A 25,398-nucleotide genomic window follows, 5' to 3' on the forward strand; every position below is an offset into this window, starting at 1 on the left:
AATTAAATTGAATATTTATTCTGTCCATTTCATTTTACAAGAATCTTACCACTTATTTTTATACCATGTATTTCAGTTGCCTGTTACATGAAAAATAAAGAAACATAATTTTTGGCTTTTTTAAAAACTTAATCTAAAGACCCCATAGTAAGATGTGTTGCCAACAGCCATATCTTAAGCTCCCATTGAAGAATGTTTTGGCTGCTACATATATAATGAAACAAACCTTGATCTCTGTCTGTTAAAATGCTAATGTGGGCAAAATATCCTGTTTCCACAGTAAAAATAAAGACCCTAGATTTGAAGTTCCTATTTAACAGAATTTTTGCACATGCAAAAATTTCACTGTAGTAAATATATTTCTCTCATCATTCCCAGCTAGCAATGATGTTTTCAGTTCATTTTTAGGGTAATCAGGTTTCCTGCTTTCTACTTCAATGGTTAAACTCTCCCAACATGAATTATACATAACCGTAAAAGATTAAATAGTTGACATCTGACTCAGAGCATGGAACAAACACCAGCACACATTCACCTGATCATTTGCCAGTTAGGAAGGGTGTGCTGCTCTCCAACTCTACTGCAGATGAATTAAAGACATGTTGGTCAGCGAAGCCAATGGAGGATCAGAGATGGTAAGCATAAACTTAATTTTTCACACAACTTGGGCTCCTTGAACCCCTATAGTTGGTTTTAAGTCCCTACACAGCAGAGAAGGCTCCCCCTGGGTTATTTATCAGGTCTGTTATCTAGAAAACACAGCATTCAGTACATCTACAGTGCCTTGGTTGCACACAATAGTTGTTTTGATTATAATGCAAGGCTCTATTTCCCTTTAACCATGAGAATTAAAACAATACTTATCACCATACAGTTTGATATACTTCCAATAAGTACAATATTTATTAAACATATCTTCAGTTGTTTTGTTACATAGTGTGCAACAAATTACAATATCTGCAGCCACAAATTATATGCAGAGTATGAAGAAACTATTAATCAGATAGTGTAATCGTTCCATTTCTAACTCTACAAGAAGAACTAGCAAATCAGATCTTACATATAACATCTCTGTAAACTTTATGCATGGAAAGTGACAAGACACTGGTTGTGCTGTTTGATACAAAATGGCTGAACTCCATCTTCAGAAGACTAAACCTGACATCTAAACATGCCAATATAAACATCAAAACAAAATATATTCTAACCAACCATGGGAAACAGTCTGGTATCAGGAAAGCAACAAGGATTACACACATTTTTTTATTATAATAATGTGTGCTCACAAAGGTTTAAAACAGTTCTGAAAATGAAGTTAGCTGTCTTGAGTCAAGGGAATACAAAAAAAAGTCCGTATTGACCATTTACAATCTCTGACCTTTGTGGAGATGGTAAGAATCTGTTGTAGTGCAGCTACATACAGTACAATTCAGGCAATTTGTTTTGGGTTCAGATTGTGAATTCATTGCTGTGAGAAAAGGATGGAGGCAAACTTTAGCAGCAACCTCCACCTGACTGCTTCACTGGAGTGCTCTGAATTTGAACATTGGACTTCTCTGCACTGCCAGCTGTTGCTCCAGGGCCCATTCGCTTTTTAATCTCTGCTGCCATGGTCATGAAAGACTGTTCTACATTCGTTGCGTTCTTAGCACTGGTTTCCAAAAATGGGATTCCAAGGGAATCAGCAAAATCCTTTGCTGTTGTATAGTCTACTACTTTCTTTGTGGTCAGATCACACTTGTTCCCTACCAACAACTTGTTGATGTTCTCAATGGCATAAAGATCTGTTTCTTGAAGCCACTGTTTAGCATTATTGAATGACTCCTGATCTGTCACATCATACACTACGATGACGCCATGGGCTCCTCTGTCATAGCTGGAAGTGATTGTTTGAAATCTTTCTTGGCCTGCTGTGTCCCATATTTGAAGCTTACTGTTTTGCCATCTAACTCTAAGTTCTTATTTTGAAATTCACACCAATTGTGCTTATGTAGCTTTCTGTATATGTATCATCTGCAAACCTAAGAAGGAAGCAAGACTTTCCAACCCCAGAGTCACCAATCAGAAGTAACTTGAATAAATAATCGTATTTGGGATTCATGCTGGACATGTCACTGCAGCTGCCGCTGCCACCGCCAAAGCTGCTGCCGCTGCCGCAGCCGCTGGCCTGACTCTCCGCGCCACGGGTAATCGAAAGAAAGGAATGAGATCGGGCTGTTCTGGTAGAGCAAACGTCTTCCCGACTCTGACCCCTTAGAACACAATCAGCCCCATGAGACTCTTATCTCTAATAAACCACTCAGAAAACTGGAAGTGGTACTGTGGCTCACGTGGTAGAGTGTTAGCCTTGAGCTGAAGAGCTGAGGGGCAGTGCCCAGGACCAGAGTTCAAGCCCCATGAATGAAAAAAAAGAGAAAGAGAAAGAGAGAAAAAGAGATAGAGGGAGAGAGAGGGGGAGGGAGGAAGGGAGAGAAAGAGAGAGGGGGAAAGAGGAAGAGAAAGAAGGAAGGAAAAAAGGAGGGAGGGAGGGAAGGATGGGAGGGATGGGAGGGAGGGAGGAAAAGAAGGAAGGAAGGAAGAAAGGAAGGAAGGACAGAGTCACTTTTTTTTTTTGTCAGTCATGGGACTTGAACTCTGGACCTGGGCACTGTCCCTGAGCTCTTCAGCTCAAGGTGAGTGCTCTACCACTTGAGCCACAGCATCAATTCCAGTTTTCTGGTGGTTTTTTGGAGATAAGAGTTTCATGGCCTTTCATGCTTAGACTGGCTTTGACCATGATCCTCAGAGCTCAGCCTCCTGAGTAGCGAGTAGCTGCGGTTACAGATGTGAGCCACCAGTGCTTGGCTTCATTTACTCTTTTTTTACTCTCAGTTGTGGGGCTTGAACTCAGGGCCTGGGCATTGTCCCTGAGCTTTTTTGCCCAAGGCTAGCGCTCTACCACTTTGAGCCACAGGTGCTACTTCTGGTTTCCTGGTGGTTTATTGGAGCTAAGAGTCCCATGGCCTTTCTTGTCTTGCTGACTCAGATCTCAGCCTCCTGAGTAGCTAGGATTACAGGTGTGAGCCACCTGCGCTGAGCTCACATTTACTCTTCGCATGCATTAAAACTAACTTTAGAAACATCTCTAACCTTTTAAATTGCAGTCAGCAATCACATACTCATGAAGATTCATCTCTTATATACTCTAAAATCTACTACTACAATTCATAACTTTCTTCTGAGCCTCCCGGGTTTTGTTTGTGTCTTTGTTAATTCTATGCTATCCTACTTTCCCACTTTGGGGCCATATTTAAAGACCAAGCTTACTTTACAAAATCTCTAAAGGCATTCCTTTTCTTTTAATTTTCCATCCCATAAACATATCCCTATACTTTCCTGTCTTTTCTATTTGCTATTTCTTTCTGTTTCTTCTTTCCATTTTGCATTTTGAAGTAACTCCCATTAAACTTTTTTTTTTCTTTTCTGTTGGTTGTGAAGCTTGAATTCAGGGCCTGGGCACTGTTCCTGAGCTCTTTTGCTCCAGGCTAGTGTTCTACCACATTGAGCTACAGTGTCATTTCTGGTTTTCTGGTGGTTAATTGGAGATAAGAGTCTCATGAACTTGCCTGCCTGGACTGCTCTCAGACAGAGATGCTCAGATCTCAGCCTCCTAAGTAACTCGGATTATAGGTGTAAGCCACCCAATGCCTGGCCCATTACATTAAACTCTTAAACTTGGACAATTGTTTTCTTTTCCCAATAATATTAAAGCCTTACATCCCAATGAGGACCCTGGAAGAAAAGTAATCTTAACCAGCTTCTTAGTACAATAACAATTTATAAAAGCATATTTGTTAATAGGCTAATACATGGTAAAGTGATTCAAGTCAACATTCTATTTATAACAGTATGCCAACCTACCAAATTTCAAGATTCTTTCTGGTACTTAAGCTTAAAATGGCCAATTTTTCTTTAATTTGAGAGAGTTAATTTCTAAATGTTAGAATTTCAGATACACATGATTGAGATAACCAGTTTTCTTAAAGGTGACAGCAGCTTTTGCATATTAAATTTATAACAGCACATTTTCAGAATCATCTTGAAAGTATTCACACACATAGGTGCAAAAAGTTTTTCTTCAGGCCTATCAAGTCTGAGGTACACATAAAAAATATTGAACTCAAGGGCTGGGAAGGTGGCTCAGTGGTAGAGCGCTTGCCTTGCATGCCTGAAGCCCTGGGTTCGATTCCTCAGCACCACAGAAACAAAAAGAAAAAAGCCAGAAGTGGCACTGTGGCTCAAGTGGTAGGGCACTAGCCTTGAGCTGAAGAGCTGAGGGACAGCACCCAGGCCCAGAGTTCAGGCCCCACAACCGGACCCCCCCAAAAAAATATTGAGCTCAAAAATGAAAACTGACCATAACAACTTGTCAATTGTTTTCTGGAATTTCAAGAGCAAATGACATTTTTGCATACACTTGATAAACATATGCACAAATAACACCTGTATATAAGTATATTATAATCAGAAGTGCTCTCTGATCTTTCAGCCATAGGATAATTATAATTTTCTTTAAGGGACAACAAGTTGGTGCAGAACAAGATGATACAGACCCCCTGTTTACCCTCCCAGCCCCATCACGTCCCCTCCCTGGCACTGCCATGTGGAGAAGATTACTGCAGGCAATACTTAGGCTACTGGAGGAGGTGAGGTAATCATGTCACAGTGGGGCATTTTCTTGCCTGTCCCACTGATTGAGCTTATAAGGTTCCACAAACAAGAAGTTACCTTTTTCCTTTGTTAAGGTCCCCAGAGGTTGAAGGCAGTGAAACCAATTTAAGGGACTCTCCCAAACTAGAAGGGTTTGCTTTAAGTTCTGATAGCTTGAGGAACCAACTAAGATCAACTGGAGACTTATGGACTGGTCTAGATGTAACCAGCAGCACAAGACATACCTGTGGAGGGCTGGGAATGTGGCTTAGTGGTAGAGTGCTTACTTGGCATGCATGAAGCCCTGGTTCGATTCCTCAGTAGCACATAAACAGAAAAGGCAGAAGTGGTGCTGTGGCTCAAGTGGTAGAGCACTAGCCTTGAGCTGAAGAGCTGAGGGACAGTGCCCAGGCCCAGAGTTCAGGCCCCACGACCGGACCCAAAAAAAAGAAAGCAAGCAAGCAAGCAAGAAAGAAAGAAAGAAAGAAAGAAAGAATTAAGGAGAGAGAGGCAGAGGAAGGAAGGAAGGAAGGAGGGAAGGAAGGAAGGAAGGAATGAAGGAAGGAAGGAAGGAAGGAAGAAAGGAAGGAAGGAAGGAAAAACAGGCACCGGGCATTTAGTAGCCTAGTAAGAAATGGCAGAGCTAACATCTGGAAGGAATCACAAACAAGAATTGAGTTGCTCAGAGATGATATCGGGTTAAAAAAAAAAAAAAAAAAAAAGGAAGCAGTCCGAGTTCAACGCAGCTGCAGAACCAGTAAACAGGCATGTCCTTGACCTGGACAGAGACGAGAACAGTGGTTACCTTTGCAGAAAGAGCCCTGGTAGATCTTAAGTCAGAAACAAGAAAGCAGGAGACTCCCAGTAAGAGGAAAGGGTCTGCAGTGTGGGGACATATAGTGTAACTCAGTTTGTCTCAACCCTAAGCAGGAGAAGAGAAGGTAGTGAGTTGAATAACATTTACAATCTCTGAGACCACTATTTTTTTTTTTAATTATCTTTAAGTAGTTGTACAAAGGGGTTTCAATTCAACAGGTCAGTTTATGAGTACATTTATCTTTATCAATGTCAGTCTCCCCCATCTCTCCCAATACCATAAATCCCCTCAACTCAGCTGGTCCCGTTTTCACATAAGTATACTGAATATTATGCCTGCATTTACTCACTTGTCCCCTCTATTTGTCTGACCCCTCTTCTTGACCATACCCCCCCAACAGCACATGTTCCAACTTCTTCGTCTTGATTGTTAAACCATTAGTTGTTCAAAGGAGTTATACCATTGGAATCCTCTCCTGTGTGAACAATACTTTAGTGAATAGTTGTATATATGTGCATGCAACTCTGTATATGTTTACATATATATATATATAATTTAGCTCTATCTTCCACCTGTGAGAGAAAGCATGCGCTCTTTGTCTCTCTGAACCTAAGTCACTTTATTTAACATAATTTTCCAGGTTTATTCATTTCTCTGCAAATGATATAAGATCATTCTTCCTAATTAGGTTATACATACATATATACAGATAGATGGATGGATAGATAGATAGGGATATATAGAGATACCTACCTTTCTATAGCTATATCTATCTATCTATCTATACGTGTGTGTGTATGTGTGTATGTATACGTGTGTAGCTATAGATATATAGATTACATTTTCTTGACCTTCTCATCCACTGAAGGGTATTTGGACTACCTCTATAACTTGACTTTGGTAAATAGTGCAGCAATGAACTTGAATGTGCACTTTTTTTTTTGATAAATGCCCAAGAGTGTTACAGCTGGATCATAGGGTAGTTATAAGTTTAGTTTTGGGGGATCTCCAGGTTGACTTCCAGTTTACCAGTTTACATTCTCAGCAACAGTGTAATAGAGTTGGGACACTATTTTAAAAATCAAATCTTGGGATAGGAATGGGGCCTAGTGGTAGAGTGTTGCCTAGCAGGCTTGAAGCCCTGGCTTCCACATAAACAGAAAAAGCCAGAAGTGGCACTGTGGCTCAAGTGGTAGAGTGCTAGCTTTGAGCAAAAACATAAGCTCACAGACAGTGCCTAGGCCCTGAGTTCAAGCCCCAGAACTGACAAAAATAATAATAAATAATAAAAAATCAAGTCTTCCTGGGCATAGGAAGAGAAGAGATACAAGCTAAAAGCAAATGGTCCTGAATCTTGAAAAAGAGATGATCATCAAAATACAAGAGGCTCTTAAAGCACCAAACAGACAAGAGCAGGAAAAGAAAACTGCTCCAAGACATATTATAATTGAAGTACTAAGTATACAGAACAAGGAAAGAATATTGAAAACATAGAATATCTGTGGGAAAGAAGCCAAGTCACATAAAGGCAAACTCATCAGAATGACAGTAGAGTTCTCAACAGAAACTCTAAAAGAAAGAACTTGGTAAAAAGGATGTATTTCAAGCCCCTAAAGCAAATAACAGTCAACCTAGATTACAATACAGAGTAAAGTTATCCTTCATAATTGAAGGAGAAACAAAAGCTAAAGGAATTCATGACCATTAAATCAGCACCACTGAAGATTCTTAAAGGGAACCTCTACATAGAAGAGATGACAAATGCAACTATGAAAATACAGGGAAAAATTTAATTTTGACAGATTACTAGATAAGTAAACAAGGAAAGCAAAAGCATTCCTCAGTTGAGGAATGAGAGGAGTCTGAAACACAAGAACAACAAAATGAGCTGGGCATCAGTGGTTCATGCCTATAATCCTAACTACTCAGGAGGCTGAGCTATGAGGATCATGGTTTGAAGCTAGCCCAGGCAGAAAAGTCAATGGGACTCTTATCTCCAATTAACCACTAGAAAGCCAGAAGTGGAAATGTGATTCAAATGACAGAATGCTAGCTTTGAGCAAAAGAGTTAAAGAACAGCACGCAGGCCCAGAGTTCAAGCCCCACAACACACACACACACACACACACACACACACACACACACACACACACACACACACACACACACACACACACACACACCCTACAACCACCAATACCACCACCACCAACAAAATGATTAATTACTACACATTTATTTATTTATTTATTTATTGTCAGTCATGGGCATTGAACTCAGGGCTTGGGCAATGTCCCTGAGCTCTTGTGTTTAGGGCTTGAGTTCTACTACTTTGATCCACAACTCCACTTCCCGTTTTTCTGGTGGTTAATTGGAAGTAACAGTCTCACAGACTTTGCTGCCTGTGTTGGCTTCAAACCATAATCTTCAGATCTCAGCCTCACTGAGTAGCTAGGATTACAGAAGTGAGTCACCAGCAGGCTTATTACACACCTTTTAATAATAACTAAATGCTAATAATCTCTTTCTTCTATCAAAAAACACAGACTGGTAGATTAGAATAAAATATATACCCTACCATTTGTTGCCTACAAGAAACATACCTCCTTGCAAAGACAAACAGGTTTAAACTGAAAGAACAAAGATATTCCAAGCAAATGTGCCTGGAAGCAAGTAGAAGTATTTATACCCATATCTGACAAGGCAGACTTTACCAAAATTAGAAGACATAAAAAAGATCATTTCATATCCTTTTTAATTTTGCTAAACATTCTTATGATCATTCTTTCGAATTCTTTGTCTGGGATTTCATCCACCTCACAATCATTATTGCCTGTAATTGAACTGTTGACTTTTGGGTACATTATATTGCCTCATTTTAAAATATTTCTTACATTTCTTCATTGGGAGTTATACTTCTAAGGCTAAGGTATTGCTTGCAAGTTTTAATTACCTAATATAGACTTCCCATTGAAGTATTCTCCACGTTCAAGAAGGATTACGTAGAGGAAGGGCTGAGCTGTACTTCCTCCCTACTGAACTGGGGGTACAGTTCATTACCCACAGTACGTTAAGAATGCTCTGTCTGACCCCTAGCACCACCCAGGTGGAGGAACACTGGATGGAATGTCTTATACATCCTAGTTCATCAGGTTCTCATATTTGCTGATTAATAGTTGGGCCACTTGAAGGTTGATTGTCTTCTGCATTTATTTATTTATTTATTTATTTATTTTTGCCAGTCCTGGGGTTTGAACTCAGGGCCTGGGCACTGTGCCTGAGCTTCTTTTGCTCAAGGTTAGCACTCTACCACTTGATCCACAGAGCCACTTCTGGCTCTTTCTGTTTATGTGGTATTGAGGAATCGAACCCAGGGCTTCATGCATGCTAGGCAAGCCTTCTACCACTAAGTCACATTCCCAGCCCTGCTTTCACCTTAGAAGTATCATTTCTTTGTGTACCAGAAGCTACTGCTGGTCACAAGGAGCTTTGTAGCTTGTGGGCCTGGCAAACTGCCACTTGCTCTACAAGTCCCCCAGCATGTGTCTCCTAGAGGATGCAAACATCTGAGCATAGGGATGGACCCAAATGCATCAGAAAATTGAGAGAACGCTGATTTGTGCCCTGATAGAAGAATTGAGGGACAAGGAGACTTAGGCTATCTGATTCAGTGTTTTTAAGACCCCACCCAGCAGATCACCATGCTGTGGACAGAAGTATAAGGATAATTGATCTCAGAGTTCTCCATCCTGCCTGATAACACAGGCAGCTGGGATGCAGCTCTGAGAGGAGTCTGGTTCCATACTTTCAGACCTTTGTCCCTCCATTGCTCACACTATATGAAGGGCAACAAGTTCAGGGAAATTACGAGATGCATCAAACCTAGGTTCAGAGCTTTCAGTTGTGCCTGGCAGCAAACATTCATGGCCAAAGGGAGGAGGGAGACAGTCTCAAAGATTGAGTGCTTCCCCACTCATGCTCTCAGTCCTCTATTTCCCTGGCTATCGAACTTGTTCCTCACCAGGAAGGGCAGAGGCTCTGATCACTGTACCTTTTATTGTCCAAGCTCCTCACTGCTTAAACTTCTCAGCAACATTCATCAGACCCTCTGTTCTTATGGTAGTCTCTTACCCAGACATTGTGGCAAAGTGTTCCAGGCCTCCTCACACTGGGATTGTTCCTTGTTTTCAAGGTTGGTCTCAAACAATAGGCCTGCTCTCAATGGACCCCTCAGTAGACCTTTCCGAGATAAAGGAAGAAACAAAATGTTTTTCTTGGGCTGGGAATTGTGGCTTAGTGGTAGAGTGCTTGCCTTGCATGCATGAAGCCCTGGGTTCGATTTCTTAGTACCATATACCCAGAAAAAGCTGTAAGTTGTGCTGTGGCTCAAATAGTAGAGTGCTGGCCTTGAGCAAAAGAAGCTCAGGAACAGTGCCCAGGCCCTGAGTTCAGTCCCCAGGACTGGCAAAAAAAATAAAAATGTTTTTCTTCTCCAAAGCCCTTGCCACACAGGAATAGTCACCATCCACATGAAATCCTGACAGCTTGTAGGACCTGTAGGATCATCCCACATCCTAGCATTACCAGTCAGCTAGAGTTGCCTCAGCCATCTGGTATACCCTGTCTTTTGGTCTCTGGGTCCTCAGTGGTGCCTGCACCCAAGGGACTCACAATTGGAGTTGCAGACTTTTTCCTATTTTTGTCTGTCACCTTTGTATCTTGCCATGTTTTTCAGCTGTCCTGTCATCTCTTCGTTGGTTCCTAAGTGTTCTCCTTTTTTTTTCTTCTTTTATAAAGGGTTCAAATGGTCACATAGCACAGTATTTGTTTTGTTTTATTTTATTTTATTTTTTGTTATTTATTGTGAAAATACTGTACAGAGGGGTTACAGTTACATGAGCAAGGTAATGAGTACATTTCTTATCAAGCATTGTTGCCTCCTCCTTTGTTTTCCCCCTACCATCCCTTCCCTCTTCCTTCCCCACCTCCACAACTACCCCCTTCCCAGCCTAAATTGTAAAGTTCGTTTCTCAACATAGTGTCTTGTACATCTCATTGTTACAATGGGTCCACCTGTATCCCTATTGAAACAATTTGTTTTTTCCCTTTCCCTCTCCAAATTATACCGACATCAAATACAGAGAAAACAGGGGTTATACCCTGGGGGAGGGACATACAAAGCAACAAAAAAAATCACATGGTACCTTATAAATATGTTAGAAACAATAGCAAGAGGGGCCGGGAAGGTGGCTCAGTGGTAGAGCGCTTGCCTTGCCTTGCATGCATGAGGCCCTGGGTTCGATTCCTCAGCACCACATAAGCAAAAAGAAAAAAGCCGGAAGTGGCGATTTGGCTCAAGTGGTAGAGCGCAAGCCTTGAGCTGAAGAGCTGAGGGACAGCGCCCAGACCCAGAGTTCAGGCCCCACAACCGGACACCCCCCCCCAAAAAAAAGAAGTCAGGTGCTAGTGGCTTGTAATCCTAGCTACTCAGGAGACTGAGATATGAGGGTTGCTGTTCAAAACCAGCCTGGGCAGAAAAATCCTTGAGAGTCTTTTCTTCAATTAACCAGAAAAAAGACCAAAAGTAGAGATGATAAAGTGCCAGCCAAAAGACCAAGCAAAGGCTGGGAATGTGGCTCAGTGGTAGAGTGTTTGCCTAGCATGCATGAAGCCCTGGGTTTGATTCCTCAGCACCACATAAACAGAAAAGCCAGAAGTGGTGCTGTGGCTCAAGTGGTAGAGTGCTAGCCTTGAGCAAAAGCTCAGGACAGTGCCCAGGCCCTGAGTTCAAGACCTAGCACTGGCAAAAACAAATCACAATAAAGACCACACTAGAGAGTGAGGCCCTGAATTCAAGCCCCAGGACAGGCACGGAAAAAAAAAAAAAAAAAAAAAAAAAAAATATATATATATATATATATATATATATATATATATATATATATATTTACTGACAAAACACTAGCATCTTAACTGTACTAGGTGTGTATCTAGCACAGACCCCCTGGAAGTCAGCAGGGTCAGGATGAAACAGATGTCCTTCCTGCCTTCTTGACCTTCTCAGAGGCTCAGAGCTAGTGGCCAATGTGCTAGGGTGCTGCTTCCACCTCCCCATGCTTCCATTTCCACCTGTGGGTGAAGTGAGTTTCCTCCTAGGATGCCTTGAAGTATGTGCATCCACCTATGCTATTGATTAAATGCAAAAGATTCACACTGCCATACTTGGCTAGAAAGCAAGTTTATGAAAGCTCTGTGGGCACAGAAAGTGGGTGGGGGAAATATAGTGAGTGGGAAGAGCTACTGAGGAACTGGCTCAGAGGTTATGCAGGACCAATGTTCAAAATCACACTGCATTAAGGGAACCATTGTCTCTGTCTCACCTGAGCATCAGCTGCTACACCTTACAAATTACTTCTGGATTCTCTGTTTATCGGGCTAGAAATTAAACTTTGCCAAGGGCTGCGGGTTTTTTTTTTTTTTTACCTGCAGCAACATCTGAGTTTTAGTTATCACTTTTTATTATGTTTACTACTACCAATTTCCAACAGCTGTTAAACATTATATAACCCATTAAGTTCAAATAGGATAAGAAGACAGGTGTAGTGAAATGCACTTGCAATCCCCAGCATGAGGGAGGCTGAGGCAGGACAATCACAAGTTCAAGGCTAATCTGGGGTATATAGCAAGACCCTGTCTCAAGAAAACAATCACCCAGTCAATCAAACTAACAGAAATACAATGGGAATCAGTGTCCCTTCATCTTTGAAGCCAGTACTGGTAGCATTCATCACTGCAAGTACTCTAATTTTGTGCTTACAAAGGGTTCACTCCAGAGGTAGCTACTCAATTCTTACTCTGATATTGTCTTCTACTCACTGCATTTGAGAACCAATAATCAGAAGACTGTGATTCTTGAAGAGTGTATTTGTTCCAACTACACTCTTTGAAAATGGGAAAATAGCCACAGAATGAATTGAAAATTCCACCAGATCTACCCTAAAGTAAGTATAGTTCAAATTCTCTTTTCTCAAATAGCCATCAAAGGCCTCATCCAAATTAAGGGGGCATAAAGATATTATCTCTCAGCGGGTGGGGGTGTAGTTCAGTGGTAGAGCCAGTGCTTAGCATGCAAAAGGCCCTGGGTTCAATCCCTGATGTAGGGGAGGAAGGGAGAAAGGAGGAAAATAAGGTATTTCCCTTTCCTAAGTGCACATTTACACTAGCAAATAGCATATAGTCATTTCATCGTGTGTGTGTGTGTGTGTGTGTGTGTGTGTGTGTGTGTGTGTGCGCGCGCATTTTAAATTCTGGTCACATTGCAAAAAGACACACTTTCAGGTCTCTGAAAGCCAGGACTAGAGATGTGGCTTTAGTGCCTTACTACAAACTATGCAACCCTGAGTTCAAGCCTCAGTACTGAACAAAAAAGGTTTGTTTGTTTTTTATTGATGGCTGCAAGTGCTTCTTCATACCTGTAACCATAGCTACTCAGGAGGCTGAGAGCCAGACTGTTACAATTCAAGGTCATCTCAGGCAGAGATTTCTACTAGACTCCATCTCCAAAATAAAGCCTACAGTAAAAGCAGGTAGAAGAAACCCAAGGTCTGAGTTCAAACCTCAGTACTACCAGAAAGAAAAGGAAAGGAAAGGAAAAAAAAGGAAGGGAAGGAAGGAAGGAAGGAAGGAAGGGAAGGAAGGAAAGAAAAAAGGAGAGAGAGAAGGAAACAAAGAGAAAAAGAAAGAAAGATTGAGGGAGTGAGAGAAAGGCAGGCAGGCAGGCAGGCAGGCAGGAAGGCAGGAAGGAAGGAAGGGAGGGAGGGAGGGAGGGAGGGAGGGAAAGAAAGAAAAAAGGAGACAGCGAAGGAAACAAAGAGAAAAAGAAAGATTGAGGGAGTGAGAGAAAGGCAGGCAGGCAGGAAGAAAGAAAGGAAGGAGGGAAGGAAGGAGGGAGGGAGAGAAAGCTAGGTGTAAAGTCTGCTCCTGGATGGCGAGCAGACTCCACCCTCCTCGCAGCGAAGTCTCCACCCAGTACCTGCGTTACCTAGGCAACTGGGACACCTGGAAGAGGTCACATCTGCATCTGCTGAGGTCACATCTGAATTTGATGTGGCCACACCTTTCTCTGCCCATACCCTAGATAAGGCCTAGCACAGGCCCAGACTCTCTCGCTGCTCTTTTCTAGCTCTCTCTGCTCTCTCTCTGCTCTCTCTGCTCTTTTCTAGCTCTTTCCTCTCTCTTTCCCAGCTCTCTCTCTCATTCCCAGGCCTTTCCCAGCCACATGGAGTGCCAACCTTACCTGGTCCCAGCAGGTCTACTGAATAAACCTACCCCTTACCTGAATACCACGTGCGTGCTGCTGTTCTTACTCGGCTATCTCTTTTTAAAAACCTAACACCAGGTAGGTTCCAGTATCATGTGTTTGCAATCTACTTGGGAACCAGAGAACAGGAGGATCACAGCTCCAGGCCAGTCTAAGCAGCAAAGTCCACAAGACCCTTTCTCTTCTCAACCCACAGCAGGTACAATGGTATGTGTCTATCATTCCCAAGCTACATAGGAGGCTGACACTGGCTTTGTACTCCACTAATCGCAAGCAGGCAGTGTGCATTCTCTCCTGGCTGGCTTGTTCCACTTCCATGTTATCTCCAGATTCACATACATATGGCACCTGGTTGTAGATCACTCAGGCCCTCTGCTGCACACACACCCTTGACCCCATGGTGACATATATACCATTTGTTCTATTGATGATGTGTGTTTGGCATTTTGCAATGTGGAGCTCTTACAAACCATGTTTTGCCAGGGAATAGGGCGCTATGAATCCCAGGAGGAAGGAGATGTGGAAACTCATTTCCTTAGCTGTGGATCTCCACAGAGGTCTGTGGCTCCCCCTGCTGGACAGGTACCACATGACAGTCCCTGAAATGTCCTTCACTTCCCAAGCTCAATCACCTCCGAGCCATGGCCCTACCTGGAGTCCTTCCCTCTTACCTCTAGTCCCTCCGCACCTCACCCCATTCCTGGCCCAAGAGAACTTGCTGAGCCAACACCTGGACCATCCTGTGGCTGTAGCTGGAATTCAAGGCCACAGACCCAGAGTTCTGGAGAGGCCAGGATTCTGAGGGCTACTCCTCTGAAGGGAAAGGGCCAACTCCCAACACACACACACACACACACACAACACACACACACACACACACAACACACACACACACACACACACACACACACACACACACACACACACACCACATACCCCTTAGGGCTGAGTTTGCTGAGCTTTGACCTTAACTCCTGCCAGACAGCCACACGGGGGAGCATTCGTGAGAGCCCTTGTGTCCTCCTGCAGTAACTGCCTCCTTGGCCCCACCCTGTCAGACCTGTTTTCCATTCCCAGACACCACCCTTTCCCAAGGCCCAAGCACCTTCCACCCACAAGGCTAAGAAGGATCCTTTCTCTCTCGTGGAAGGCTGAGGGCTGGAGCAGCAGGGGGCTATGGAAGCTCCCATAGAGCCTGTGTTCTATCACAAGCTAGAGATCTGGGAGCCTGGCGCTGAGTGGGAACAGGAGGAAGAGGATGAGATATCGGAACTGCTGGTCTCCAACCTCAAGAGACCCCAGGACATCCCTGGGTGAGTCCAGGAGGGGGCTGGGCACCCAGCTTACCACACTGGAGGCTGGTAAGACCATCTCTCAGGAGCCCGTAGGTAGGACCAGACAATCCTGGGCTTGACTCAGTTCCAGGGACTTTCCCCACGAAGTGAGGGGGGGGGGGCCTAAGCTGTAGCTCCAGAACTGAGCCAAGTCAAAAGCCCATGTGTCTGAAGGGATATTTGTAACAAGCCAGTCCCTGTGCTGGGCAAAGCTGTCATAAGGCCCAACACTCTGCTCCCTACACACACACACACACACACACACACACACACACACACACACACACACACACACACATACCAACACTGGACACCTGCTGGGCAGGTTAGGGCCTGGCTCTACCTGACTAAGCTCTACCCCTCAGCCTCCTCTCCTCTGTCTGCCAAGCTGGGTGTGTGTGTGTGTGTGTGTGTGTGTGTGTGTGTGTGTGTGTGTGTATGTGTATGTGTGTGTGCATGCGTGCACACATACACTGAAGGCTTGAAGTCAGAGCCTGAGCACTGTCTCTTAGCTTTCTACTCAAGGCTAGCTAGCTACCACTTGAGCCACAGCTCCACCACCAGCTTTTTGGTGGTTAACTGGAGATAAGAGTCTCTCGAACTTTCCTGCCCAGGCTGGTTTTGAATAGAGATCATCATCAGATCTCAGCCTCCTGATTAGCTAGGATTACTGGCATGAGCCACCAGCACCTGGCTGCCAAGCCTTTTGAGACCTCCTTCTAGATGTCCTCCTGCCTCTCCAACCTCTGCACACAGTCCCTTCCAAGTAGCATTTCCCCAGCCTTTTCTCCTCTCCATAGCTTTGCCACGCTGTGCCCTCTCCCAGGCGACTCTTCTCTCCTTGACAAACTTGTCCTCTCATGAAGTTATGAGAATGTTCCTGTATCCTAGCCCCAGCTCAGAAATCCCTTCTCTGCAGGAACAAGGCTGGTGGGTTGCCCGGTGTGTGGGCCCGAATAGGGGCAGCCCTGGTACTGCTGGCTGTTAGCTGTTTCCTGGCTGTGAGGCAGCTGCAAAGCAAGGGCCACTCGGCTGAAAGCGTGGGCTCTGTGGCAACTCCGGTGAGCAGCCACACCCATCCCCCTGGCGTGTTCCACCACAGCGCCATCATCAGCCCTGCAGGTCTGTGCTGGGAAAGCAGAGGACAGTGTGTGTGTGGGGGGGGGGGGGGTCACTGGTCTAGCCCCTCCCCATGACAATCCCTTCCTTCCTGCAGCCACGTGCTCCCACATGGGCCGAGAGCTGCTGGTGGCTGGGGGTAATGTCGTGGACGCTGGCATTGGAGCAGCTTTGTGCCTGGCAGTGATACACCCTCACCTCACAGGGCTAGGTCAGTGACCCAGGGCCCTGGATAGAACCTTCCCCCCCAACACAAGGCCTAGACAGGGACTTGGCATTCAGTCTGTGACCTCAAGACAGTAAGCAGGACACCGGATTTGGGTTACAGGCCCCAAGCCTAGGCTGTGACCCTTGTCCCCAGGTCTAGTCAGCACTTCCTGATCCCAGGTTCAGTCAGTTAACTTCCTTTTTTTGGGGGGGGGGGGGGCAGAGGGGAGGGGGAGAGGTGGGGGGGGGGACAGTCGTGGGGCTTGAACTCAGGTCCTGGGCACTATCCCTGAGCTTCTTTTGCTCAAGGCTAGTACTCTACCACTTGAGCCACAGCACCACTTCCAGCTTTTTCTGTTTATGTGGTACTGAGGAATCAAACCCAGGGCTTCATGGATGCTAGACAAACACTCTACCACTAAGCCACACTCCCAGCCCTTAACTTCCATTTTAAACAAGCCAGTGACCTTCACCTGGGTCTGCTAGGTGACCTTGATTTCTGTCCTGGCCAGTACCCTGACCCCTGTACGACCCTTTTGTCTCCCTAGGTGCCATGGTTTGGGGACTCTTCTACAATAGCTCCTCAGGAAACTCAACTGCCCTGACTACAGGCCCAACCCAGGCCCTGGCCCCTGGCCTGGGGTTGCCTGGGGCTCTGCCTGCCCTGCATTTGCTCCACACACGCTTTGGCTGCCTGCCGTGGTCACGCCTGCTGGTGGGCCCTACCATGCTAGCTCAAGAGGGCTTTGTGGTGGATGCGCCCCTCGCCAGTGCTCTGGCAACCCAGGGCACAAGGGGTCTCTGCCCACTGCTTTGCCATGCTGACGGGACTCCCCTGGGCCTTGGCATGCGAGCCACCAACCCCAAACTGGCCACTGTGCTACGCAGGGCAGCGCTTGCTCCCACCCCAGACCTCACTGGCAAAGTCTTACTGAGTCTGCTGGCTAAAGACCTAGGACTGGAGGAACCCTTAGCTTGGCCCAGGCCCAGCTTGGAGCCAGCACTACAGCTTTCTGTGCCCCAGGGCATCCTCTTCACAACCCCCAGCCCTTCTGCTGGCCCAGAACTGCTGGCACAGCTGGAGGCTGCCCTGCGTACCCCAACACCCAGCCCTGCCCCCTGCCCACAGCACTTGCAAACTGCCCTGATAAGCAGCATCTTGGCCACTGTAGACAACAGCGGCTCCACACTCCTGCTCACCTCCTCACTCAACAGTGCCTTTGGTTCTCGATACTTGTCCCCGAGCACTGGGGTTCTACTCAGGAACCTGACGGCCGAGTCTGCACACAGTGCCTGGGCATGTCCCCTCATTCTCCGTGGCAGCCTGGATGACACAGAGGCTGATGTGTTAGCACTGGTGGCTTCAGGGACCCCTAACATGACCACAGTCATGACTCGTGCCTTGCTCAGCCATCTTTTGGAGCCCCAAACCCAGCACCAACACCAGGTTCAACAAGAACCAACAGAAAACCCCAGCACATGTGGCAGCGTGACCCTGCTGCAGGCAGCGGCCCACGCGGAGCACGCCCACGTCTCCAGCATCCCCAGGGGCTGCTGCCCCTTCCAGGGACTCTAGTAGAGAGGCAGAAGGCTGGTAGGAGACAGTATGATCTTGAACCTGAGGGCAGTAGCTCTGCAGACTCAACAATGGAATGCTTAAAGATCCTGAGTGCTGGCTGTGGGATCAGCCCTAACCTGGATCTTGGTCAATTCCTGGACTCTAGCTCTAGCATCCATGTCTAGCTCAATTCTGCTTGACAGTACATGTCCAGCCAATGGATGGAATTTCTGCTTCTTTTATCAGCTAAGAAACTGGAGGACAGAAAGGAAACTTGGGGCTAGGCTTGAGTTTAGATCTGCTTCAGGAAGAACTGAAGAGTATCGAGCCCCAGTCTAGATTCTGGACTACAAAGAGCAAGGTGGGCAGTGCCTATTTCCTATTGGCCATACTCTCAACAGTTGGAGTAGAGAAAAAATAAAAACTAAGTCCTCTGAATGCCAAGTGCTATTCCTGCTTTTGGTTAATTTCCCACTAGTCTTGAGGCTCCTGTGATCAGGGCTTCCTTCTTCAGGGGCAGCACAATTGCCCTTTCCCCAAAGAGAGATGGGTGTGGGCTGATTTCTTTTTTTCTTTCTTTTTTTTGTGGGGGTGTCTGGTCGTGGGGCCTGAACTCTGGGCCTGGGCGCTGTCCCTCAGCTCTTCAGCTCAAGGCTAGCACTCTACCACTTGAGCCACAGTGCCACTTCCGGCTTTTTCTGCTGATGTGGTGCTGAGGAATCGAACCCAGGGCTTCATGCATGCAAGGCAAGTGCTCTAGCACTGAGCCACCTTCCCAGCCCCATGGGCCGATTTCTTTCTGCTTCACTTTCAGCTCTGCTCACCTTCTGCTTTCTGTGGTCTGATACATAAAATAAATCTCTTCATTTTACTTTCTAGAACAGAAGAGCAGGGAACAGGAATGGAGGGTGGCAAGAGGTACTGGAGAGGCCTGGGTATGAACGCTAGAGATGGCTATGTCAAATGATAAGGGAAGGCTGGCCCTAACAGGGCTGAGATCTCTTTAAACACAGCCATCTAGAAACAGCTTCTCAAGCCAAGAACCATTGACCCCCCCCCCTCTCTCTCATACACACACACACTAATTTGCTATGTTTTTTAGGATTCTTGTGTGTGACAATACTTGTGCTTGAACTCAGGGCCTTGTGCTCTTGATTGACCTTGTGTGTGTGTGAGTGTGTGTGTGTGTGTGTGTGTGTGTGTGTGTGTGTGTGTGTGTGTACTGGTGATGGGGCTTGAACTCAGGGCCTGGGCTCTTTTCCTCAAGGCTAGCACTGTACCACTTAAGCACAGCTCCACTTCCAGCTTTTGGGTAGTTTAGTAGAGATCAGAGTCTCACAGACTTTTATGCCCAGGCTGGCTTCAAATTGCAATCCTGAGATCTCAGCCTCTTGAGTAGCTAAGATTACAGGTATGAGCCACCAGCACCCAGCTTTTGATTGACTTTTTCACTCAATACTGGTCTTCTACCATTTGGGCCACATCTCCAGCTCCAGCTTTTACTGGTTAATTGGAGATAAGTTTTTCTGCCAGAGATGGCTTTGAACTGTGATCCTCAGATCTCAGCTTCCTGAGTGACTTGGCTTATAGGCATGAGCCACCAGTGCCAGATGTTTTATTTGCCAATATTACTTGTAAAGGGGAGTTTCATTATAACATTTTCGTAATTCATTCAGTGTGTCTCAATCAAACTATTATCATTGCTTTCCCTTACTCTTCTCTTCCCTTCTTTTTTAAAAAAGTTATATTTTTATTATCTTTAGTAGTTGTACAAAGGAGTACAACAGTTTGAAAGTACAATGCATCGGGCTGGGAAGGTGGCTCAGTGATACAGCACTTGCCTTGCAGGCAGGAGGCCCTGGGTTCGATTCCTCAGCACCACATAAGCAAAAAAAAAAAAAAAAATCCAGAAGTGGTGCTGTGGCTCAAGTGGTAGAGCGCTAGCCTTGAGCTGAAGAGCTGAGGGACAGCGCCCAGGCCCAGGCACCACGACCAGACCCAAAAAAAAAAAAAAAAGTACAATGGATCTTGACCAATGTCACCCTTTTCAATATTCTCCCAGACTCTCCAACCCCTTTCTCCTCCTCTCCCCTTTGTAAAACCATTTTAAGAGGTTTCATTGTGTTATTTTTCAAAATGCAGTTAAACAATTGCAATCATAACCACCCACATTTGCCAACCTGTTTTACTCTCCTTTCATTCATTTTTTTTCTTAATGTGTATTAATTTTACCAAGGGATTTTACCCCTCTTTCTCTTTCTCTTCCCTAAACCTCTCATTGATCAACAAAGTGTCACTAAGATTCCTTAGACTGTCTTGGCATATAGTTGTGATGTATTTAGAAATCGTTCACCAGCTTTCTTTTCCCCTCCCCTCCACTCCCCCTCATTCTCCTTAAACAGTCTCATATTTAGAACCATGCCCTATGCATACATATTTATAACCCTATGCGCATAAGCATATATACACGTATATAGGGTCAATGAATATGTATGTACTTTATGGCTAGCATCCACAAAGGAGTGAACCACGATATTTGGCTTTTTTTTTTTTTTTTTTTCTGTCGGTCGTGGGGCTTGAACTCTGGGCCTGGGCGCTGTCCCTCAGCTCTTCAGCTGAAGGCGAGCGTTCTACACTTGAGCTACAGCGCCACTTCCGGTTTTCTAGTGGTTTATTGGAAATAGGAGTCTCATGGTCTTTCCTGCCCGGGCTGACTTTGAACCTCGATCCGCATATCTCAGCCTCCTGAGTAGCTAGGATTACAGGCATGAACCACTGGCACCTGGCTTATTTGGCTTTTTGAGCTTGATGTATCTCAATCATAATGGCAACCCCAACTTAATAGAGTTTGTCCCTCTGTGGAGATTGAACTCAGAGATTCAGATGGGCAGGCATTCTACCACTTGAGCCATATCCCTTGTTGATTTATGCTTTTTGTTGTTGTTTCAAGACACTATATAGCCTAGGAAGGCCTTGAACTCTCCATCCTCCTGTTTCCTGAATATAGATAACAGGCATGCACTCCTCTACCTAGCTCTTTTTTTTTTTGGGGGGGGGGAGTAAAGTGGGGGGTAGGGCTTGAACTCTGGGCCTGGGCGCTGTCCCTGAGCTCTTCAGCTCAAGGCCAGTACTCTACCACTTGAGCCACAGTACTACTTCTGGTTTCTTGGTGGTTAATTGGAGGGAATAGTCCCATGGACATTCCTGCCCGGGCTGGCTTTGAACCATGATCCTCAGATTTCAGCTTCCTTACAGGTGTGTGCCGCCCACCTTTACCTAGGTCTTTTTTTGGTTTTTGTTTTTTTTGGTCCGGTTGTGGGGCCTGAACTCTGGGCCTGAGCGCTGTCCCTCAGCTCTTCAGCTCAAGGCTAGCGCTCTACCACTTAAGCCACAGCGCCACTTCTAGCTTTTTTTTCTTTTTGCTTATGTGGTGCTGAGGAATCGAACCCAGGGCCTCAGGCATGCAAGGCAAGCACTCTACCACTGAACCAACTTCCCAGCCCCCTTTTCCTAGCTCTTAACCCCACCATTACCACTTCCACACAAAAATCCTCCCAAGTAGTGGCTCACAAGTTATACCCCAAGCCTGATATTTACTTCCTATACCCAGTCCAACTCCACCTGGGCCATCTCCAAAGTCGCCCAAGTCTGATGTGTTCTCACATCCCAGCCTTCGAAATCCCTGACAGGTTTTCCTTCTGACTTCTTTTGCCTGAAAACCATCCCCCACTGCAGCTGCCAGATAATCTTTTTAAAATGTAAATCTGGTGTAAAACCCTCCAGCTGACCTCCCTGGCACACTCAGAATGAAATCCAAACTCCTGATCCTGGCCCTGGGGTCCTTACAATTTTATTTCTCTTAATCCCACTTCATCTCATCCCCTTCATCTCTGGGGCCTTTGTAGATGCAGTCCTTAGGCTGGGCTTTTGTCCTCTCCTAGCTCTTTGCTCCAGGCGACCCAGAGTCCTTGTCATTCAACTCAGCCCCTGTGTCACCTCCTCATGGAGCTGGTCACCCACTCAAATCAGAATCATAGAACCTGATGAATTATTTTCTATTTGTCAGTCGTGGGGCTTGAACTCAGGAGTCTGGGCACGGTCCCTTGGCTCAAGGCTAGCAATCTACCACTTGAACCACGCACATCACACTTCTGCCTTTTTCGGAATGGCTGATTGGAGTTAAGTCTCACGGACTTTTCCGGCCCAGGCCGCCTGGAACCGCGATCCTCAGATCTCAGGGTCCTGAGGAGCTAGGATGACAGGCCTGAGCCACCGGCGCCCGGCTACAGGAGACTACACTGCCGGGTTTCAGAATTCACAGGGCTGCCCCGACCCCGCCCGTGCTGCAGCCGCGTCCCGGCCCCCGGCCCGGCGCTGCCCGCCCGGCTCGCGGCGGACCCGTCACCGCGGCCTCGGCCATCGCCGGGCGCGGATCGCTCGGAGAGAAGATGGGCGATGCGGACGGACCCTGGGAGCCCGCGGGACCTCGCTCTCCACCCGGCGCTGCGGGCGCAGGAGGGCCTAGGCTCGACCCCGCCCCTTCCCGCCCCGGCCCCGCCCCTTCCCGCCCCGGCCCCGCCCCTTCCCGCCCCGGCCCCCGCCTCTTCCCGCCCCGCCTCTTCCCGCCCCGCCCCCACCCGGCGGACGCAGTGCGCAGGCGCCGGGACCTGACCTGGAAGCGGCCCTCACCCAGCCCACGTGTTTCGCGGAGCATGGCGGACAAGAAGAGCTCACCGAGCGCCGAGCCGGGGGCTCCGGGAGAGGCGACAAATGCCGATCGCCATGGCCTGCTGGAGCACAGCCGCGAGTTCTTGGATTTCTTCTGGGACATCGCCAAGCCGCAGCAGGAGACGCGGCTCGAGGCTACGGAGAAGCTGCTGGAGTATCTGCGCACGAGGCCGCAGGTAGGGCGCCGCGCGAGGGCCCGGGGCCGGGCGCCGCGTGGGGGTCCTGGGCATGGGAGGGGGCCCGGGCCGCGGAGGCCCCGGCCGGGGAGCCACCGCGGGTCTCTGGACTGGGGACCCCACTCGTGATCGGGACTGGACACTAAGGAGAGAGCGGTCTCCCAGTCACCGTTCGGATCAAGGGATGCTTTTGGTTCCGCAGGGGTCGGAGATGAAATATGCCCTGAAGCGCCTGATCACTGGGCTTGGCGTGGGGCGAGAGGCCGCGCGGCCCTGCTACAGCTTGGCTCTGGCACAGGTGAGGCGGTGCTGCTGGACTTCTGGGCCCCGGGGGGGGGGGGGGGCGGGCAGTAACTAAGGAACAGTCCGAATTGGTGTCTAAGGTACAAGTCATCTTCACGTGGAAAAAGTGTGGGAAAGTACCCGAGCAAAACCTATCGACTAAGAAATCCACGCGAGTGGAATGGAAATTTGAGGATTTGAGCAAGTTTTCTGATACAAGAGTTGACAGGCCTCTTCCCTGCAGTTACTGAAAATAGAAGCCTCTCCTCCCTAAGAAACTAATTATAGACCACTCCAAAGAACCTGTACAACACAGAGCATTTAGTACACAGTCCTTTTATTTATGTTTGTCTTTAAGGTGTAATACATGGAGCATCTTCATTATTGTCACCCTTTTCATCATTCTACCTCATCTCTTCCAACCCCACAAGTTACATGGTTTCATTTTCACATGCATGCATTAACTACTATGACTGCGTTTGCCCACCCTTCTCCATTTGTTTGCCCCTTCTCTCCCTTGACACTTCCCCCATACAACTTACAGTTTAACCAAACGAATACCTAGAAGCTGAAATGTGTTTTCTCTAGTGGGAAGTCCTTCACAATCAGCCTAAAGGAGCTCAGGCTCTGAGGGGAAGAGCAGGTTTTCCAGGAGTCCCAGGGAAGCAGTTTAGGGAACGGAGGAAGTACCTTCTTTTGAAGCCCTGGTGGGGATGGAGCAGAGAGACAAGATTTGGATCCATGCCATCCTTAGCACTGCAGAGGGGGGTGAGCATTTTTATAGGCAGACTTAGGGCAGGAGCAGAGATCCAGGACTTCCTGAGACCTGAGAAGAAAAGCTGAACGCAAAAAAGAAAGCTGAGATCTGGTGGTGTGTAGCTGAGCCTTTCCCTTGAACCTCTCTTCTCCCTCCTCTTCATGGCAGTTATTACAGTCTTTTGAGGACATCCCCTTGTGCAGCATCCTGAAACAGATACAAGAAAAGTATGAGTTGCAAAAGATGAACAAGGTGAGGGTGACCTTGGGGAGACCAGCCATGGGGGTGGGGGGTGGGAGCCTGAGCCCTTCTCACCTGCGCCTGGAATCCTTTTCTAGGCAACCATGAGACCTATTCTCTTTGCAAACCTGTTTGGGGTGCTAGCCCTCTTTCAGTCTGGTCGGCTGGTGAAGGTAGGAGCTTTGGGGGTGTGTGGGCTGGCTTGGGAGGGGTAGGGGGTGGCAGAGTGGTATTCCTTGCTCTTCCCTTTGTCTTCTGGTGGTACTAGGACCCAGAGGCCCTGATGAAGTCAGTGAAGCTTCTCCAAGCCCTGGCCCAGCACTACAACCACTTACAGGGGCAGCCCATGAAGGCCCTGGTGGACATCCTGTCTGAGGTATGGCTACTGTAGACTGCAGCTTATACTTTGTATTACAGCAGCATGTTAGGGCACCATTGTCCTTTCAAAATAGAAAGCTTGAAATAACTACATTGAAAAGGCAAAAGGGAAAAGATATAAATAAGTTGGTAACATAGTTTTCTTAATGTTGTTACATTTAAAATACCAGCTGCTTGCTGGTAGTCCACGCCTATAATCCTAACTACTCAAGAGGCTGAGATTTTTGAGGATTATGGTTCAGAGCCCACCTGGGCAGAAGAGCTTATTCCATTCTAATCTCCAATTAAATAGGGAGGGGGGGGGGTGGTTAGCCTGAAGTGAAGGTGTATGACTCCTGGTTAAGAGCTCTAGCCTTGAGAAAAAGCCAACAAAAGAGTATGAGGCACTGGAGTTCAAGCCCAGTGCTAGCACAAAAATATAAATTAATTCAATACTTTGATTTAAGCATGCAACCTGTAAATAATTGGAAAGAACTTCTGCATTCCTTTTGTCATTACAACTCTGAGATCTAATATATTTTATGGTTGTAGCACAGCTCATTCAGGTTAGATTTAAGTGCTCAATAGCCCTATGTGGCTATAGTGGCTTCCATGTTGAATAGCACACATCTAGGATAGTGCCTGGTATATAGCATGTGTATTCACATCTTAATATTTCAGTCAAGGCTGGTGGCCCCTCCTGGGTTTCCCTATTTCCCTACTGGGGAAACTGAGGTGTGTTTGTACCTAGAATTGCTTGCTGCTGAAGGAAAAGATGGGCTATCATGCCCTTGTCTGGGGCTTTCTGCACCCT

The 25,398-nt window shown here is 46.6% G+C and overlaps 3 protein-coding genes across 5 annotated transcripts in view; 2 read left to right on the top strand and 1 right to left on the bottom strand.

The window, feature by feature from the left end:
• Positions 1-1,441: 1,441 nt before the first annotated feature.
• LOC122108632 (ras-related protein Rab-1A-like) lies at positions 1,442-11,923 on the bottom strand. The gene is given in 6 exon segments (XM_042680625.1): positions 1,442-1,934; positions 1,937-1,954; positions 1,957-2,126; positions 7,720-7,733; positions 8,532-8,534; positions 11,912-11,923. Coding segments are annotated over 3 exon segments (612 nt in total). The 5' UTR covers positions 2,111-2,126; positions 7,720-7,733; positions 8,532-8,534; positions 11,912-11,923; the 3' UTR covers positions 1,442-1,494.
• The window catches only part of Mybbp1a (MYB binding protein 1a), a 28,558-nt gene continuing 10,179 nt past the window's right edge, over positions 7,020-25,398 (top strand). The window contains exons 1-6 of one of the 2 annotated variants that reach the window (XM_042680621.1): positions 7,020-7,023; positions 22,774-22,948; positions 23,151-23,246; positions 24,156-24,239; positions 24,326-24,400; positions 24,496-24,603. In XM_042680621.1, the coding sequence (XP_042536555.1) occupies positions 23,160-23,246; positions 24,156-24,239; positions 24,326-24,400; positions 24,496-24,603 (354 nt within the window). In that variant the 5' untranslated portion in view covers positions 7,020-7,023; positions 22,774-22,948; positions 23,151-23,159. Of the gene's footprint in view, positions 7,024-22,712; positions 22,949-23,150; positions 23,247-24,155; positions 24,240-24,325; positions 24,401-24,495; positions 24,604-25,398 lie in introns of those variants that run through there. The other variant, XM_042680620.1, reaches the window with a different exon arrangement.
• On the top strand, positions 14,916-18,488 carry Ggt6 (gamma-glutamyltransferase 6). 2 transcript variants are annotated; one of them, XM_042680622.1, is made up of 4 exons: positions 14,916-15,139; positions 16,080-16,282; positions 16,377-16,490; positions 17,035-18,488. In XM_042680622.1, the coding sequence occupies exons 1-4, from the start codon at positions 15,003-15,005 to the stop codon at positions 18,060-18,062; spliced, it is 1,482 nt and encodes a 493-aa protein (XP_042536556.1). In that variant the 5' UTR covers positions 14,916-15,002; the 3' UTR covers positions 18,063-18,488. The 2 variants fall into 2 exon arrangements, with proteins under 2 accessions (XP_042536556.1, XP_042536557.1); XM_042680623.1 differs by lacking the exon at positions 16,080-16,282 and having other exon boundaries at positions 15,002-15,139.

This window comes from Dipodomys spectabilis, unplaced genomic scaffold, assembly GCF_019054845.1.
Source record: "Dipodomys spectabilis isolate Male_0828 unplaced genomic scaffold, ASM1905484v1 ptg000062l, whole genome shotgun sequence".
In the NCBI taxonomy this organism is placed as follows: Eukaryota; Metazoa; Chordata; class Mammalia; order Rodentia; family Heteromyidae; genus Dipodomys; species Dipodomys spectabilis.

Coding starts and splice junctions, on each gene's coding strand:
- Ggt6 (XM_042680622.1), top strand. CDS start 15,003: ATGGAAGCTCCCATAGAGCCTGTGTTCTATCACAAGCTAGAGATCTGG. Junction 16,283..16,376: donor CGCCATCATCAGCCCTGCAG/GTCTGTGCTGGG, acceptor TCCTTCCTGCAG/CCACGTGCTCCCACATGGGC. Junction 16,491..17,034: donor CCCTCACCTCACAGGGCTAG/GTCAGTGACCCA, acceptor TTGTCTCCCTAG/GTGCCATGGTTTGGGGACTC.